Below are 15,977 nucleotides of genomic sequence, written 5' to 3'. Positions count from 1 at the left end.
TGTTATTTGGTCAATAACTTCGTCAAGTCTAATCTTATCTAGTCCACATTTTTAAACAAATGATTGTCTATGATCATTTTGTAATCGTGTCACAGACTCACAGTCATCCTCATGATCTGGCTACAATTAATGCAATAATTCCGTTCACACGACCTACATCAATGGAAATTGTTTTGTATTCGTGGAAGATCAAAGATGTGTATATATATGTGTGAAAATTAAAAATGAAATGGAAACTATGGCAAGGAAATGACCGTATTCATTTCCTAACTTCCATTGTCATTGTTTCCAAAGCAGCTAAGTTATTGACTCTGACTTTCCTTCCTAGTCTCAGGTGTCGGGTCAATTCCGTTGGTTTAGGTCATTCGTAATCGACGAAATGGTCAAGTTACTAAAAGAAACCGACACTGATTCATTTGAAGAGTCAAAACTTATTTTAAAAAGAATTTAAAAGAAATGGTCAGACCATCTCCAATCATCTCCAATGGAGTACGAGTCTCTAATAATATTAATGCCACTTAGAATTTTAGAAACTTTTAACAAAAAAAACATCTTCAATGATGGTTGGATAATTAAAATTTAATATGATATAGAAGTTTGAGTTTGGACGAGAGTATGGGTTTTTGGAAACTCTTATTTATACCCAGGTCATCAATAAATTTTAATTTTTTACTTTTTAGATTTTGTGAATTAATTTTCCAACAAATAATTGACAAGTGTATCAAAATAAATATGGATACAGGTACTGCTGGAGATGCTTATCAGTACACAATTTGTATTTGTATTTTATGCTATTAAATCCCTTTTTTTTAGGTCTCCACATATGATGCATATCCATATTCCATTGGAGATTCTCTCAGCTTGAGGGATTCTTTTGATCCACCCTTACGAAGAAAATGTAACTAGAAAACCGCCTCCACGGTGGAGAAGGGCCGATTTAGAAAAGCAAAACACCGTTTTAACTTTTGAAAATAGTATCTAAAATGAAAGTATCACTTTTCCTGAAATGAAGGGAGTACATCGTCTTATTAGTTGCAAGGGAAAATTAGTTGATGCTTAAACCAAAATATAGCTTCATAATGTGTTATCACTACAAAAAAACTGACCAAACGCTACTAAAATTGTTCAACAACAGAAATATTTTAGTTGCCTTAACAGTTTAAGCCACTAGGAACATCAACTGGGGGTGTGTATTTATTTAAGCCACTAAACGGTAAGCAACTACAGTTTCTAAAACCCATTGGAAATAAGTATGTGCCAACTAAACAAATGCACTAGTAGCTTGAGATATTAAACCACTTGGGAAAAAAACAACTGCGGGATATTAGTTGCCTAACCCTCTATTTAGCCACTAAAGTAATACAACTACCAGAAAGCCTAGTTGATTAGATCTTTGGGAGCTAATCATGTCAACTACAGTAGGCATATTCATTGAGCTACTTTTGGAAACCAACTTAAGCATCTTAGTAGCCTAGCTTAAGAGGAGTAATTAATTTAATGAGGGAGTGACTAAGCTGTTGGTGTATCAAAGCCTTGTCACTAAGCTCCTATTCTTTATACTCTAGACATGATAGTGTGATCACAGTTTAATTTTGTACACAAGGTTGTTGCAGAGTAAATTAGTAATGAAGTTGTGTTAAAAAGTATATCGACTACATATAGAACACTCCGCGTCTATGCAAAATCAGTTTCTTAACAGTTACGAAGCCAATTGTAAGAAATCTCTGTTTGTTTTAAGAATAATGAAGGCTAAGGCCAAAATCTCCATCATCAGAAGTTAACAAAGATGCTCCTTTCTAACTATAGCTTAATAAACAAAATAAGCTGTAGTTTTATACTGAAGTGGTAAAAATTTGCTCAAAAAGAAAAGAAAAGTTCTGTACTTCCCAGAGTCTGGGCATCACTTTCAGTTTTCATATATGGTTCCAAAGTTCCATACAACCAAAACAAGACAGAAAAGGGTTAAATTCCTCATAAGAAAAAGAAAAAAAATGACTACTCTATACAGGTGAACAGCATGCACAAACTGCAGCTTGCCCAATTGCAGGCTATTAGAATGTCATATCATAGTCAAATTCAATGTTAAGGTCTTCGTCAGTGGTGTAAACCGCGTCATTATCAGCTTCCTTCTCATCTTGTCTTTGGATGGATGCTTTTAGTTCTCCATGGCTGATGGTTTTGGGTTGAACGTCAGTCCTACCCCAAACAAAAGTATACTACGGGCACAAAAATAAAGTATAGCCTTACTTTTTAGTTCCCTGGTCAAAAGTAACAACAAACCTTTTGAGCCACAAAAGAAAAATTAAATGAGTCAGAAACCATTGGAATGCGGATTTCGTAATCAGAAAATATTGAAACACAAGCATAAACGATTCTAGCAAAAAAAAAACCCTAGAATGTGAACAAACCTGCGACACATTATTAATCATTTCTAATGTTCTCCAAGAAAACCTTTTACTTCATCTTCTGGCTCCAAGGGAATTTTCAATACTTCCAGCAAATTCCTTGTGAGACTCTGTTCCACTTCCATCTGAATCACATTTAAGATAGAAACAACAATAAAAATCCCTGTCTATTTCCTATAAAATAAGTGCAACCAAGACAATTAATTGAACTTTATTGTTCACAAATAAATTTGAACTTACAAGAATTGTATGCAAACAGGAAGACAAATTAAGCAAACTCATTTGCCATATGCAGATTAGAACGAGTAGCACTAGCTAGATAGGTAGTCAACTCCTCATTTAAATAAGACCCATCCATATTAGATGCCTGCAAAAATACCACATTATAACCATATATCCACATTCAAGGGTGAAGTATACGACTAGGATAGCTCTGCAGCAAGTTTAAACCTTGAGAAAAATTGCTTGAGATCAAGGAATTATTGAGCCGGGGTCACTAGAGCTCAAGGACCTTGGAAGTTCGACATCAACTTGACATGATCAAGTATAACATTGTTTTGGATGTGCTGACAACATTCACTTCAGCTAGGTATTGATCCCTTAATAAGAGAATACTTCGCAAAATTAAGCAATTATCTGTGAGACTAGAAAAAAATTTAATAAGCAAATACAAGGGATCAATTAACCAATCTTAGTTTCACCAACTTGAAGCATGAGTCCAGTTGTATGAATTTGATGATAAAACTTCATTGCACTGAAATTTTAAAAGCCATCGGCAATTAAGTTAAGAGGAGATAACGGAACCCCAGTGATGACAATTAAGTAAGACTCATTCATACCCTCTCTCACATCACTAAAACATATTCAGATCAAACAAAATAAGGCTCGGCCAAGTACCTCGAACATTGATCTTTACTGAGAACTTTATCATTTATCAGTTACTAGTATATGTACTTCACAAAAGAGTTCATTTATCACACATACATAGTACAAAGGGAGCATATAAACAGAAAACAAAGGCAAAAGATAACAACTATTACTGATAAATAAACAAGAAAGCTCACCGTGGCCAAACCAATAGAGAGATCAGCAATACAGGTATCCTCGGTTTCACCACTGCACCCCATATAGTAGATGTTAGTTCAGCATCTAATAAAATGAATATATTAAATAACCAATAAAGTATTGAGAACTACCTTCGGTGGTTAGCCATAACACCCCATCCAGCATGCTTAGACACTCTCACCGCTTCAATGCTCTCAGTCATAGAACCAATTTGGTTAACCTAGCAGAAACACAAAAGACCTATTTAGAAAATTCTCATGTTAAGAATGTTTTGGAATGCTGAACAAAAAGATTCATGATTAAAACATATGATCCTCATATAGAACAACAAGCCATCAATAGAAGGGCATTGCAGGACTTTTCTTTGATTGGTTTTGCGACACACTGTGACCACTTATATAATAATTAAATCAAAATCCTGGTATTCAAACAATAATTTGAAGTATTCACTATTCGGATATAATACAATAGGATTAGTGACAAGGAGATCATCCGCGGCGATCTGCACTTGTTATCCGACCTTACTGGTCATCTGAGCATAGTGTTCCCAGTCATCCTGATCAAATGGGTCTTCAATGGATACAATTGGGTAATCAGCCAAGAAAGACTTGTAGACATTTTTCAAACTGTCTCCAATTATTTTCTGTGACCGATCATTGTTCTGCAGAAAAGAGAGTGTCAATTTCACTTCAACTATAAGAAAAGTAAGAGGCACAAACATGCCAATATAGGTCTTGGTTAATCAATAGACAGATATAGGGAACCGGCACTAAAAAAAAAAAAAATCGATACACAACGGGTTGGTAACGAAGTTTGTTTTTAGCCTTCTCATATCAGACTAAGAGGGAGTTTGGCAAAATAAGCAAAACCTTCGGTCCTTGTAGTAACCTCCTTTACTTTTGGGAAGTCAATTTAGGATGATTTGGTACGGAAAACTACAGACTCATAAGTTAGTGAAGTGAGATAAAGACCAGGCAACAAGGCAAATATAACAGAATTTGTACTTAAACAGTGCACTTACCGTTTGTTTTTTTGATATTATATGCCCAAAAAGATGAACCCAAATACAAAAACGACTACCTGAAGCAAGAATTACTTCTTTTCTAAGCAAAGAGTGACTCTACATAATGCAATTTCACCTCAAGCTTTGTGTTTACTATTTTACTTTTATTGATTAGCTACATCATGACTCGATATAGCAATTATTACCTCAGAAAATTCTCCAGTTCATCGTCTTACCCTCTTTCAAGCAACCTCATTAAGAATCCAAACTCCATCTGAAACATAAACATAAATCGAGTTCATCAATATTGAATTAACCAAATCTGAGAGAAAACTCTCAGAGTAGTTTTGTCAAACAAGTTTTAAGCGAATGTCAATATAGATATGGAATGTCAGAAAATTAACTTTAAGTGGAACCCAATTGTCAGTAGAGAAAACCATATACAGTCAGATCCCTAATTTCCAATTTAAAGTCTCAATTAACGATCTCCCTAAGGCTACGAAGCCCAGCATCATAACCTGGATTTTGGAGATTTTAATGGTATTTGATCAAATGGATCGAAAAAGTTTAGGAGTCAATTAACAATATCTCTGAGACTATGAAGTCCAGCATCATAACTGGAAGAGGAGAAGCATGGCGGTGAGAGATCTGGTTTTCTGAAAAAGAAAATAACCGAGTAAAGTTGTATGGTTTCGAGTTTTGAGTTATAAAGTGAGAACTTTGGTTTTCAAAATATTTTGCGTGCCAATAAAATAACTAACGCGCCAAAATTCCCGCAAATTTCTTTTCCCCCAAAAATTTACCCGGCACAAAAATTTACCCGGCAATTTTACCTCCATCGGACAAGGTGGCAATCCGCATGACTAAAGTCTTTGATTTTCCATTGGCCGGATTAAAATCGTACATATCGTTTAACACGTGTGAGTATATATGACAGGGACGGACAAGTCTTAATTCTTTTTCCAGTCCGGACAAATAGCCTTGGTCGACCAAAACATTTCACTTTTTTAGGCTGTTGGACTGTGATGGCTACCTGGGCTAAAGCCCAGGTTAGCCCAGCTGTAGGTCCGTCAGTGATATATGAGTGAGGCCGCCGATATCAGGTAAAATGGATGACAAGTGAAATTAGACGAAATTTTATTTGAATTGATTGATAATCATAAACCCATGGAATCTATGAGAAATTAAGTGAGGTCAAGTTGTATCGGACAAGATTGACAGTGAAATTGACTAAATTTGATGGACATTTGGTTAAAATAAATAGATAACTGGAGAAATTGAGTAAAATCGGACGACATTGAGTAAGATTGACGGATAGCAAGAGAGAAATTAAGTGAACTCGAGGGTAATTTGGTTTTAATTGTTAGGCAACCATATAAACTCATGGAATCGCTGAGAAATCTAATTATATCAAATAATATTGGATAACTGGAGACTACTTTAAACATGCGACGGCTTATTCACAGTCGATTTCTAGGCGGAGTAAATTCGACAAGGGTCGCTAATTTAGGTACATGTGACTAATTAGTTAGTATTTAATTCTTACTAGTTCATGTAAATCTCCTGTAATCCGATGAGATGGAATTAGATTAAGAAGTCAAAAATCCAGGGCGCGGTATGAATTTATGTAAATCCGAAAGTATTTAAATTAAAAGAAGTTCGAATGTTGAAACAAAGGAATTTATGTTAGTTTGAGCATGATATGTAATCACATATTAAAAAAAAATCAGAACCAAATAAATTTACGGGGATCTTTGAGATTTGAATGAGATGGGATGACAAAGATTGAAGTCTACTTTTATTTGCACAATATGCGTCTCAAGGACAAAATTTTTTTACAGCCCATAACTAATCTCCTTGTGAACTATAAGTTGTTGCTGTGAGCGACCAAAAACCATACTCGTAACCTGAAATCTCATAGAGGATTTTTGAACTTGCTCGGTGACTTAAAATCGACAAATGTAACAAAAAGTGGAGCTACATGGGCAACATCATATTATTATTTGCATAATATGCATCTTATTAACTAAAATCACAAAATGATCATTAGTTATCTCATAAATCAACATTTATTAATTGGTTGGTGTAAAACTATAATCGAGACCGAAAGCCTCACAAAGTTTTAAAAAGTGCTCGTGACTTAAAATCGACCATTTTAACCATGAATATAGTTAGCTACCCAAGTTTAGGTTATTAATTTGGTACATTGTTTCCATCCAATGGATCAAAAGCACCCAAAATGATTATTAATTTCCTAGCAATCCAATATTCTTTTTCTGATCAGTCAAAAACGATAATTAATACCGAAAATCTCACAAGATATTTTTTGAAATTGTTTGGTGACTTAAATTCGACCATTTTAACTTAAAGTTGAGTTATTTAGAAAAAAACATGATTATTATTAGCATATACAGTATGCATTTCCAGACCAAAGGCTTTATAAAGCAAATTTAGTTATTGTGATTGATCAAAATCCATATTCGGGACCTAAAACTTTTTACATGACTTTTGAATTTACTTGGTAACTCAAAATCTACCACTTTAACCAAAAGTTTATTTACCTAGAAAAAATCAGATTAATGTCAGCACGATACATATATATATATATATATATATATATATGAATATTCTGACCAAAATCTCCACCTAACCCAAACCCAAACCCAATTGGCTCACATCAAAAAAATTATGACTCGTGATATGAAATATCATAATGGGTTTTGGAATTTGCTTGATGATTCTAATCGACCATTTTAACCAAAAGTCAAGCTACATAAGCAAAACGACATAATTATCTGCACAAAATGCATCTCCTGGACCGTAATTACAAAAATAGTCATAAATTATCTCGTAAACCCACGATTTATATTGTCATTGGTCCAAAACCAAAACCTCACAAGGATTTCAAAAATTGTTCAGTGACTCGAAATCAACCATTTTAACCAAAGGTCAAGATTATTCCACAAAATCAGATTCGTATCAGCACGATATACATTGTTGTACCAAGATCTCTTTGGATACCAAAAAATCAAGTATATCGGTAAGTAAAATGTGTATTGCATGATCTAAATTCTCAAAAGGGGATTTTGAATTTGTTTGGTGACTCGAAATCGACCACTTCAACCAAAGGTGAAGCTACATTCGCGAATTAAATTAGTAACTTCATAATATGCATTTGTTGACCAGGATCGCTGACAACCCAAAATCAATGGCCTCCCTCTCACTTGCCACCTAAAGTTGTTTGATTTTTATTTATTCCTATGACCTCGGTAATATAATGTGTACAAGTCATATGGAAAGGTTATAAACAAAATTGCTAAAACTAATTTTAGCTAAAGTTTGACCACGTACTACGCGGGTGCTTGGCTGTTCATATAGTTGCAACTTGAACGGATCAGATTAGATGGTAAAAGATCTAAATTATCTTGATCTCTACGTAATAAAATCATCAAAATCTTGTGGGTGGCGTACACCGAAATATTGAACAAAACCATAACACTGCTCACGCCTTTTGTCTCGCTCTACGTTTCTATCCTGGTTCACGCCACCATCACCGATTCACCACCATGACAAGCACCATTCCAGAAAAGAAAAAAAGAAAGAAAACTCACATCTCAATAATTCCAACAATACCAAAATTATGCTCTTTAGAGAAAATCAATTTCTTAATTTCGGTTCCTTGATATTGTTCAGTACAAAGATTTTTAGAGATAGTTAAAAGTTTAAATGGCGGTGAGTTTTGGTTATTTTCATGGTTTTTTGGAAACGATTTTGCATAATCCCTTCATGATTATAAGCTGTTTAAGTGTTTTTTTCCACAGATCTTTCCACGGAAGAGCCAAAGACTTGTACCGATGACAGCTGAGTTTTTTTTCATTTCTGAAGTTTTTTTTAATGCTGAGATTATATTTGGATCTAGATTCTGATTCGTCCTATGATGTTTAAAGGTTGGCGACGGAAAGGAAACCGCTAGTGGGTTGACCTTACCATGTTCTTATTCTATTGAGGGATCCTCCTAATTTATTTTCCAGACAACCATCAGTGAGTGAGTTTTCTTAATAACCCTATAATTTGGTATGAAAAATCCCAATTATGCGTTGATTTGATTTAATGTTATATGAATTCTTTATTTTTTGCATCTGGGAATCCCATATATGTTTCCTTCATTTTTATGAAAATTGAGGGGTTTTCATGTTGTTGTTGGTTAAGGGATTTTTTTTTGTTTGTGTGTTTCTGGTTCTTGTTTTGATGATTTTTAGTCATGGACTTTGTTTGATTTTTCAATTAGAGGATCATGTAAGTTCTTAATTGTGTATAGGCTTACTTTTGTTTGATACTAATACTAAATTTTGATAATCATAGTTGATAGTTCTCTAAATCTAATTTTCTGTTGAATTGTATTGTTTGTGATAGTGTAACCGGGTGTGGTTGGGTTTCATACAGTTGATCAATTGTATTAAGTGAAAAATAAAGTTATGTTATAGATGGATAGATGTTATTTGTTGTGTGTATGCTACTATTTTTTTTTTTGATTGAACACCACATGAAACAATGGTTTAATATTGAATTATATAGATTCGTTACCTTCAAGTAAGCTTTTATGGGTTTTGATAATTTAAGGTGCATGACAAACCATTTTCTTGGTAAGATTTTATCTGTATTATGCATAACCATATACAAGTAGTTCTACGTGAGTCTGGATTAATTTCGACCTTAACATAATGTTCTTTTTCATGTTATAGGAACAAAGCTGTTCATGGATGTCGTGAACTTCAACAATTTTATCAGGAGTTCGAAGTTACCTGAAAGCATGCAAGTTATATGTAATGAGATGAGCTAAGATTAGTGACTACTGCTTGTGCCCCTAAATTTGTCTCCCTTTTCCATGTTACGATTGTCTGCGCTTTTTGATGGTTCTCATATCCTGGATAGATGACTTGAAAACACAATATCCATATTGTTTTCAACCAAAAGGTTATGTCCAATGCAGATGTGGGTTTCCACATTGAAGATGTGGCAAATGAATTGCACATGGTGGAGAGCTAATATAGCGATTGCTCATATATCTCTTGGTGCAGGATATATGTGACACTTTGTCCAAACCAAATCTGTTAAGCAATATGTTAGCTATTTTATGCATCAGATCTTTAAGGTACAATAGTCATAGTGATTAAGGTTATCAATTCTATCCCCCTCACTCATTTATCTATTAATGCGGTAATGTTTTTCATAGCACAGTTACTAAGGATGCCCCATCGCGTCTCTATGTATTCAAATTTTGGACAGTCATTCCTCCTGCTTTTCAAAGGAAGCCACCTACAGGCTACAACTGAAGAAGATTTATGTCACGTGTTTGTCGTGCTGCCACTTGATGTACTCATGTAATTTATTTATATTGTGTGTAGTCGTTCTATAATGATTTTTTATTCTTCCCTCTTTACGTGTACGTGTAATCGTTCCATGTCTTCCATATAATAATTTATTTATTTTAATATATGATTATATTTTTCTTAGATGTTTTATTCTTTTGTATGTCGGAGTTTCTAAGGATTGAACCAAATCCATAGAATCTTCTTTGTATAAAGGAATATTCTTTCCTTTTTAATTGAATTTTCATTAAAAATAAATTCCATTTATTTGGATCTATCAAATTGGAAATAATATATTATTAAGCGCAAAAATTACAACCAAAAATAGCAGAATTCGCTAATGAAATACCGATCTGTAAAATTGACAACAAAATACTAATCGCAAAAATTACGGCAACGAATATTATTAATCGCAAAAGTTACGGCCAAAAATAGGGCAATTAGCTAATAATAATAACGGTACAGATCTGTCAAATTGGATATAAAATAATATTAACCGCAAAAATTACGGCAAAAAATATGGTAATTAAATAAATGATGTAAATGGTAATTAACTAAAATATGGTAGTTAGATTAGTAGCTCTAACTATTAAACCACTAGCCTGCTAGATACACTGGTGGCTGTAAAAGTCAAGCCACTAAAACAGTAGTTGTATATGTTTTAATCCTATGTCTGTAAACTATTTATCAACTAGACAGAAATATTGGGTGGCTCAAATGATTAGGCAAATAAAATAAACTACTACAAAGGCGAGTGGTTTTATGTTGTTGGCCACTACATAGACCTCCTAATGCAAAAACTATTAATCCTCTGGAAGATTATAGCTGCTTTAATGTTTTCGCTAATAACATGACAACTAACAAAATTAGTGACTTTACCTATTAGGAGACGACTATTTGTCAACCACCTAGACTAGTAGCTTAAGATATGCCTACCAACTAACCAGTGCGCTTGTTGCCTTAAACATAAGACAACGACCCCTTACGCCACTAAGGCTGGACAACTAACATTAATTGCAAAAAGTGATTAGCAACTTTAGAAGGGAATAACCCACTACCACTGGTCAAGTAGCATTTGGTCGGTTTTTTTGTAGTGTATGCATCGTTTGTGGTGGTTTGCATAATGGCTACACATTCAATTTTTGAAAATTGTGCCCTAAAGGATAAACACCTCCGAATGTTTTCGTAAAAACTCTAAATTCGATATTGTTGTTTGTACTTATTGTGTAGATCTCTTTAAAATCTTCCAACGAGATAAACTTTGTAAAATTCCAAGCCGCGGATTTTTAGATATGTTATATTCTAGTTTGCTTGCCAATTATACCTGTCATAAGTAACACCTACCGGTCACACATGTGAGAAATCAGATACATTCTCTAACACCCCCTGCAACTCCAATGTCGAAGAATGAGCAAAGACATTGAGCTTGAGCCGAAGAACAGAGAAGCGAGTTGAAGATAACCATTGGTAATAATGTTTGCTATTTGCTCTTGTGTAGAAAGAAATCGCAATTCCAAAGGTTTTTCCGCAACTAACTCCCGGACATAATGAAACACAATTTCAATGTGCTTCATGCGATCGTGGAATATTGGATTAACAGTGAGATAAGTGGCATTCATACTGTCACACCAAAGTACTGGAGGTTTGGTTGAATGAAACTGAATTTCTGACAAATGAGACTGCAACCAAAAAAAATATCTTTGATGTCGCATCAGCTAGAGCACGATATTCAGCTTCAGTACTTGATCTGGAGACAATTTACTACTTTATAGAACATCAAGAAATCAAGTTAGGTCCTATGAAAATTTTCATACACACATGTCAGCTATATCACCAACCCAATCAACATAGAGAAAGCTAGAATTTGTAAAGAACTGGAGCATTTAAATTGGAGATCTAGACCATACCCAAGGGTACCCTACAAATATCTTAAAATTCTTTTGACTTCAGTCCAATCAGATTCAATAGGAGACTGTATATGCTGACAAGCTCTATTAAACGCATAACCAATATCAGGTCTTGTAGTTGTTGCATATTGAAAAGAACCAACAATGCTTGTATACAATGTAGGATCATCAAAATATGGATAATCATCATTAGTTTGAGTATAAGCAATTTGTGTGGATGAAGACTTTGCAAAATTCGTTTTTGATCTATGGGAAATGTATTGCTCTTGAGAAAGCATAATGTCTTCCTTTTTTATGGATGCTTGAATGCCTAAAAAGAAATATAATTCACCCAAATCCTTCATGACAAATTCTTTCCCCAAATCAATAAGAAGCTGATCAATAACTATAGAAGAACTGTCGGTCACAAGAATGTCATCTACATAAAATCGATACATACATGGTTGAAGAAGATGTATATTTGAATAACAAAGATGTATCATTCTTAAAAGACTAAAATCCACATTGCTACAAGAACCGACTTAATCTTGCAATCCAGGCCCTTGAATCTTGCTTTACCCATACAATGAATTTAATTTGGAGTTCGCAAACATGTCGTGGGAGAAACTTCTCTGTATAACCTGGTGGTTAATCCATAAATACATATTATGACAAATGACCATGTAAAAATGCATTTTTGACATCAAATTTCCTAATCTGCTAGCCCCTGTAAAGTGACATGGAAATAATCATTCTGACTCTATTAGTCTTGACAAGGACAGAATGTATCTTGATAGTCTCCCTTAACTTGATTGAACCTTTTTTAATTGTTCCATCTGCATTTCTTTTAATCCTAAAGATCCACTTACTACCAATGACATTCTCACCTGAACTAACAAGAACTAACTTCCAAGTTCTATTTTGTAGCAAGGCATTTATCACCTTATCCATAACATCTCTCTACATTTCAGTAGGAGACTGTATATGCTGACAAGCTCTATTAAACGCATAACCAATATCAGGTCTTGTAGTTGTTGCATATTGAAAAGAACCAACAATGCTTGTATACAATGTAGGATCATCAAAATATGGATAATCATCATTAGTTTGAGTATAAGCAATTTGTGTGGATGAAGACTTTGCAAAATTCGTTTTTGATCTATGGGAAATGTATTGCTCTTGAGAAAGCATAATGTCTTCCTTTTTTATGGATGCTTGAATGCCTAAAAAGAAATATAATTCACCCAAATCCTTCATGACAAATTCTTTCCCCAAATCAATAAGAAGCTGATCAATAACTATAGAAGAACTGTCGGTCACAAGAATGTCATCTACATAAAATCGATACATACATGGTTGAAGAAGATGTATATTTGAATAACAAAGATGTATCATTCTTAAAAGACTAAAATCCACATTGCTACAAGAACCGACTTAATCTTGCAATCCAGGCCCTTGAATCTTGCTTTACCCATACAATGAATTTAATTTGGAGTTCGCAAACATGTCGTGGGAGAAACTTCTCTGTATAACCTGGTAGTTAATCCATAAATACATATTATGACAAATGACCATGTAAAAATGCATTTTTGACATCAAATTTCCTAATCTGCTAGCCCCTGTAAAGTGACATGGAAATAATCATTCTGACTCTATTAGTCTTGACAAGGACAGAATGTATCTTGATAGTCTCCCTTAACTTGATTGAACCTTTTTTAATTGTTCCATCTGCATTTCTTTTAATCCTAAAGATCCACTTACTACCAATGACATTCTCACCTGAACTAACAAGAACTAACTTCCAAGTTCTATTTTGTAGCAAGGCATTTATCACCTTATCCATAGCATCTCTCTACATTTCAGTAGGAGACTGTATATGCTGACAAGCTCTATTAAACGCATAACCAATATCAGGTCTTGTAGTTGTTGCATATTGAAAAGCACCAACAATGCTTGTATACAATGTAGGATCATCAAAATATGGATAATCATCATTAGTTTGAGTATAAGCAATTCGTGTGGATGAAGACTTTGCAAAATTCGTTTTTGATCTATGGGAAATGTATTGCTCTTGAGAAAGCATAATGTCTTCCTTTTTTATGGATGCTTGAATGCCTAAAAAGAAATATAATTCACCCAAATCCTTCATGACAAATTCTTTCCCCAAATCAATAAGAAGCTGATCAATAACTATAGAAGAACTGTCGGTCACAAGAATGTCATCTACATAAAATCGATACATACATGGTTGAAGAAGATGTATATTTGAATAACAAAGATGTATCATTCTTAAAAGACTAAAATCCACATTGCTACAAGAACCGACTTAATCTTGCAATCCAGGCCCTTGAATCTTGCTTTACCCATACAATGAATTTAATTTGGAGTTCGCAAACATGTCGTGGGAGAAACTTCTCTGTATAACCTGGTGGTTAATCCATAAATACATATTATGACAAATGACCATGTAAAAATGCATTTTTGACATCAAATTGCCTAATCTGCTAGCCCCTGTAAAGTGACATGGAAATAATCATTCTGACTCTATTAGTCTTGACAAGGACATAATGTATCTTGATAGTCTCCCTTAACTTGATTGAACCTCTTTTAATTGTTCCATATGCATTTCTTTTAATCCTAAAGATCCACTTACTACCAATGACATTCTCACCTGAACTGACAAGAACTAACTTCCAAGTTCTATTTTGTAGCAAGGCATTTATCACCTTATCCATAGCATCTCTCTGTCTTGGATCTTTGCCATCTTTAGAGTAAAAAGTAGGTGTTGTAATATCTTCATAAACTGTCAGGTCTTCAGAAGCAAGGACTTTTGGTTTGAAAATATACCTTTGTTTTTACTTCTGCTGGTCATAAAGTGAGCATTTGTATTGGTTGTACGTGGATGTGGGAGGTATTGATGGAATGTACTGAAAAATTGTTGGAAACTTAGAAATGTCAGATAAAGGAATGTCAACCTCATTTGAAAAAGCAGCAGGAGAAACACTGGAGGGTAAAATGGTTATTGTAGATAATGTTACGTTATTAGATTAAACATGCTGAAATATTTATGCATATGGAAATTCAGGCTCCTCAAATCTAACATCCCTTGATATAATGACTTTGTTGGTAAGAGGATTGGAACATTTATAACCCTTGTGCATATGATTATATCCCAAAAATATGCATTTGACAAACGTTGGTTCTAATTTATGAGCAATAAAAGGTCCCAGACAAGTAAAACATGCACAACCAAATGTATGTAGGAATATGTAGTTTGGTTTGTGCTGAAAAAGGATCGCATTGAAGAGGTGATAACTTCTGCAATGCAGGCGTTGGAAGTCTATTTATCAGAAAATTTGCAGTTTCAAAAGCATAACTCCAGTAAGAAAGTGGCATAGAAGCATGCATGTGAAATAAGAGTCAGTTTAGTTTCTACTATATGTTTGTGTTTCCTTTCAGCTTTCCCATTTTGAGCATAAGCATGAGGACAAGAAAACCTATGATCAATACCACAATTATTCAAGTAAATAGAAGCATTTATGTACTCACCTCCCCAGTCAGATTGCACAAACTTGATTTTCCTATTTTGGAGATTCTCAACATGATTCTTGAATTTGACAAATACATCAAGAACCTCTGACTTGTAAGCTAATGGATAAAACAAGGTAAACCTTCTGAAAAAGTCAATAAAGGACACATAATACCCATACATATGTATAAATCAGTCCAAGGGACCATACACATTATTAGAACTAGATGGAAAAGATAATGCTTGAATCTTAGCAGTTTGACATGTTGTACAAAGTCTGACTGACAAATTATTATCAATAACTTCATCAACATAGGACAAAACATGCCTCAAGGTGTTATAGACATGATGACCTATCTTATTGTACCAACTTGCAGAAGAAGTAGTTGTAGAACTGAGTGCTTCTTCAGAGAGAAGTAGTCCTAACAACTCAAAAGATGTGATCATATTATCACTCTTCAAATGTTGTGTTGATATCGAAGTTTTGAATGCATTGAATTCCGACGATAATCCTTATATAATGTGATAGACTAAATCCTCATCAGAAATTGCTCTATCAATTAGTGCTAATTGATGAGAAATTTCTTTGTTGAAATACACCAACAAAGAATCACTACTCTTCTCAAAACGAATTAAATCAGTCTTTAATTGCATCAACAAAGACTTTGTAGTAGCATTGTAATTGTGCTCTAGACGAATCCAAGTCTCACGAGAAAATGT

The 15,977-nt window shown here is 34.1% G+C and overlaps 3 protein-coding genes and 1 long non-coding RNA gene across 5 annotated transcripts; 1 reads left to right on the top strand and 3 right to left on the bottom strand.

Annotated features, from left to right (window-relative positions):
• Nucleotides 1–2,167: 2,167 nt before the first annotated feature.
• LOC113278566 (enolase-like) lies at nucleotides 2,168–5,008 on the bottom strand. The gene is made up of 6 exons (XM_026527377.1): nucleotides 4,680–5,008; nucleotides 3,991–4,131; nucleotides 3,602–3,690; nucleotides 3,470–3,521; nucleotides 2,409–2,530; nucleotides 2,168–2,280 (listed from the first exon to the last, which is right to left on the bottom strand). The coding sequence occupies exons 2-5, from the start codon at nucleotides 4,000–4,002 to the stop codon at nucleotides 2,432–2,434; spliced, it is 252 nt and encodes an 83-aa protein (XP_026383162.1). The 5' UTR covers nucleotides 4,003–4,131; nucleotides 4,680–5,008; the 3' UTR covers nucleotides 2,168–2,280; nucleotides 2,409–2,431.
• Nucleotides 5,009–7,947: 2,939 nt separating this feature from the next.
• LOC113278565 lies at nucleotides 7,948–9,899 on the top strand. Of its 2 annotated transcripts, XR_003325569.1 has the most exons (4): nucleotides 7,948–8,205; nucleotides 8,295–8,518; nucleotides 9,216–9,625; nucleotides 9,712–9,899. It is a non-coding gene; the product is annotated as an uncharacterized LOC113278565 (long non-coding RNA). The 2 variants fall into 2 exon arrangements; XR_003325568.1 differs by lacking the exon at nucleotides 9,712–9,899 and having other exon boundaries at nucleotides 9,216–9,687.
• Nucleotides 9,900–11,760: 1,861 nt separating this feature from the next.
• Nucleotides 11,761–12,231, bottom strand: LOC113280727 (uncharacterized mitochondrial protein AtMg00810-like). Its single transcript, XM_026529313.1, has one exon. The coding sequence runs from the start codon at nucleotides 12,229–12,231 to the stop codon at nucleotides 11,761–11,763; it is 471 nt and encodes a 156-aa protein (XP_026385098.1).
• A 457-nt stretch (nucleotides 12,232–12,688) lies between these two features.
• LOC113280726 (uncharacterized mitochondrial protein AtMg00810-like) lies at nucleotides 12,689–13,078 on the bottom strand. The gene has a single exon (XM_026529312.1). It carries the CDS (start codon nucleotides 13,076–13,078, stop codon nucleotides 12,689–12,691), a length of 390 nt encoding a protein of 129 aa, XP_026385097.1.
• Nucleotides 13,079–15,977: the final 2,899 nt, after the last annotated feature.

This window comes from Papaver somniferum, chromosome 5 (genome assembly GCF_003573695.1).
Source record: "Papaver somniferum cultivar HN1 chromosome 5, ASM357369v1, whole genome shotgun sequence".
NCBI classification, from domain to species: Eukaryota; Viridiplantae; Streptophyta; class Magnoliopsida; order Ranunculales; family Papaveraceae; genus Papaver; species Papaver somniferum.
This window is presented reverse-complemented; position numbering and strand designations above follow the sequence as displayed.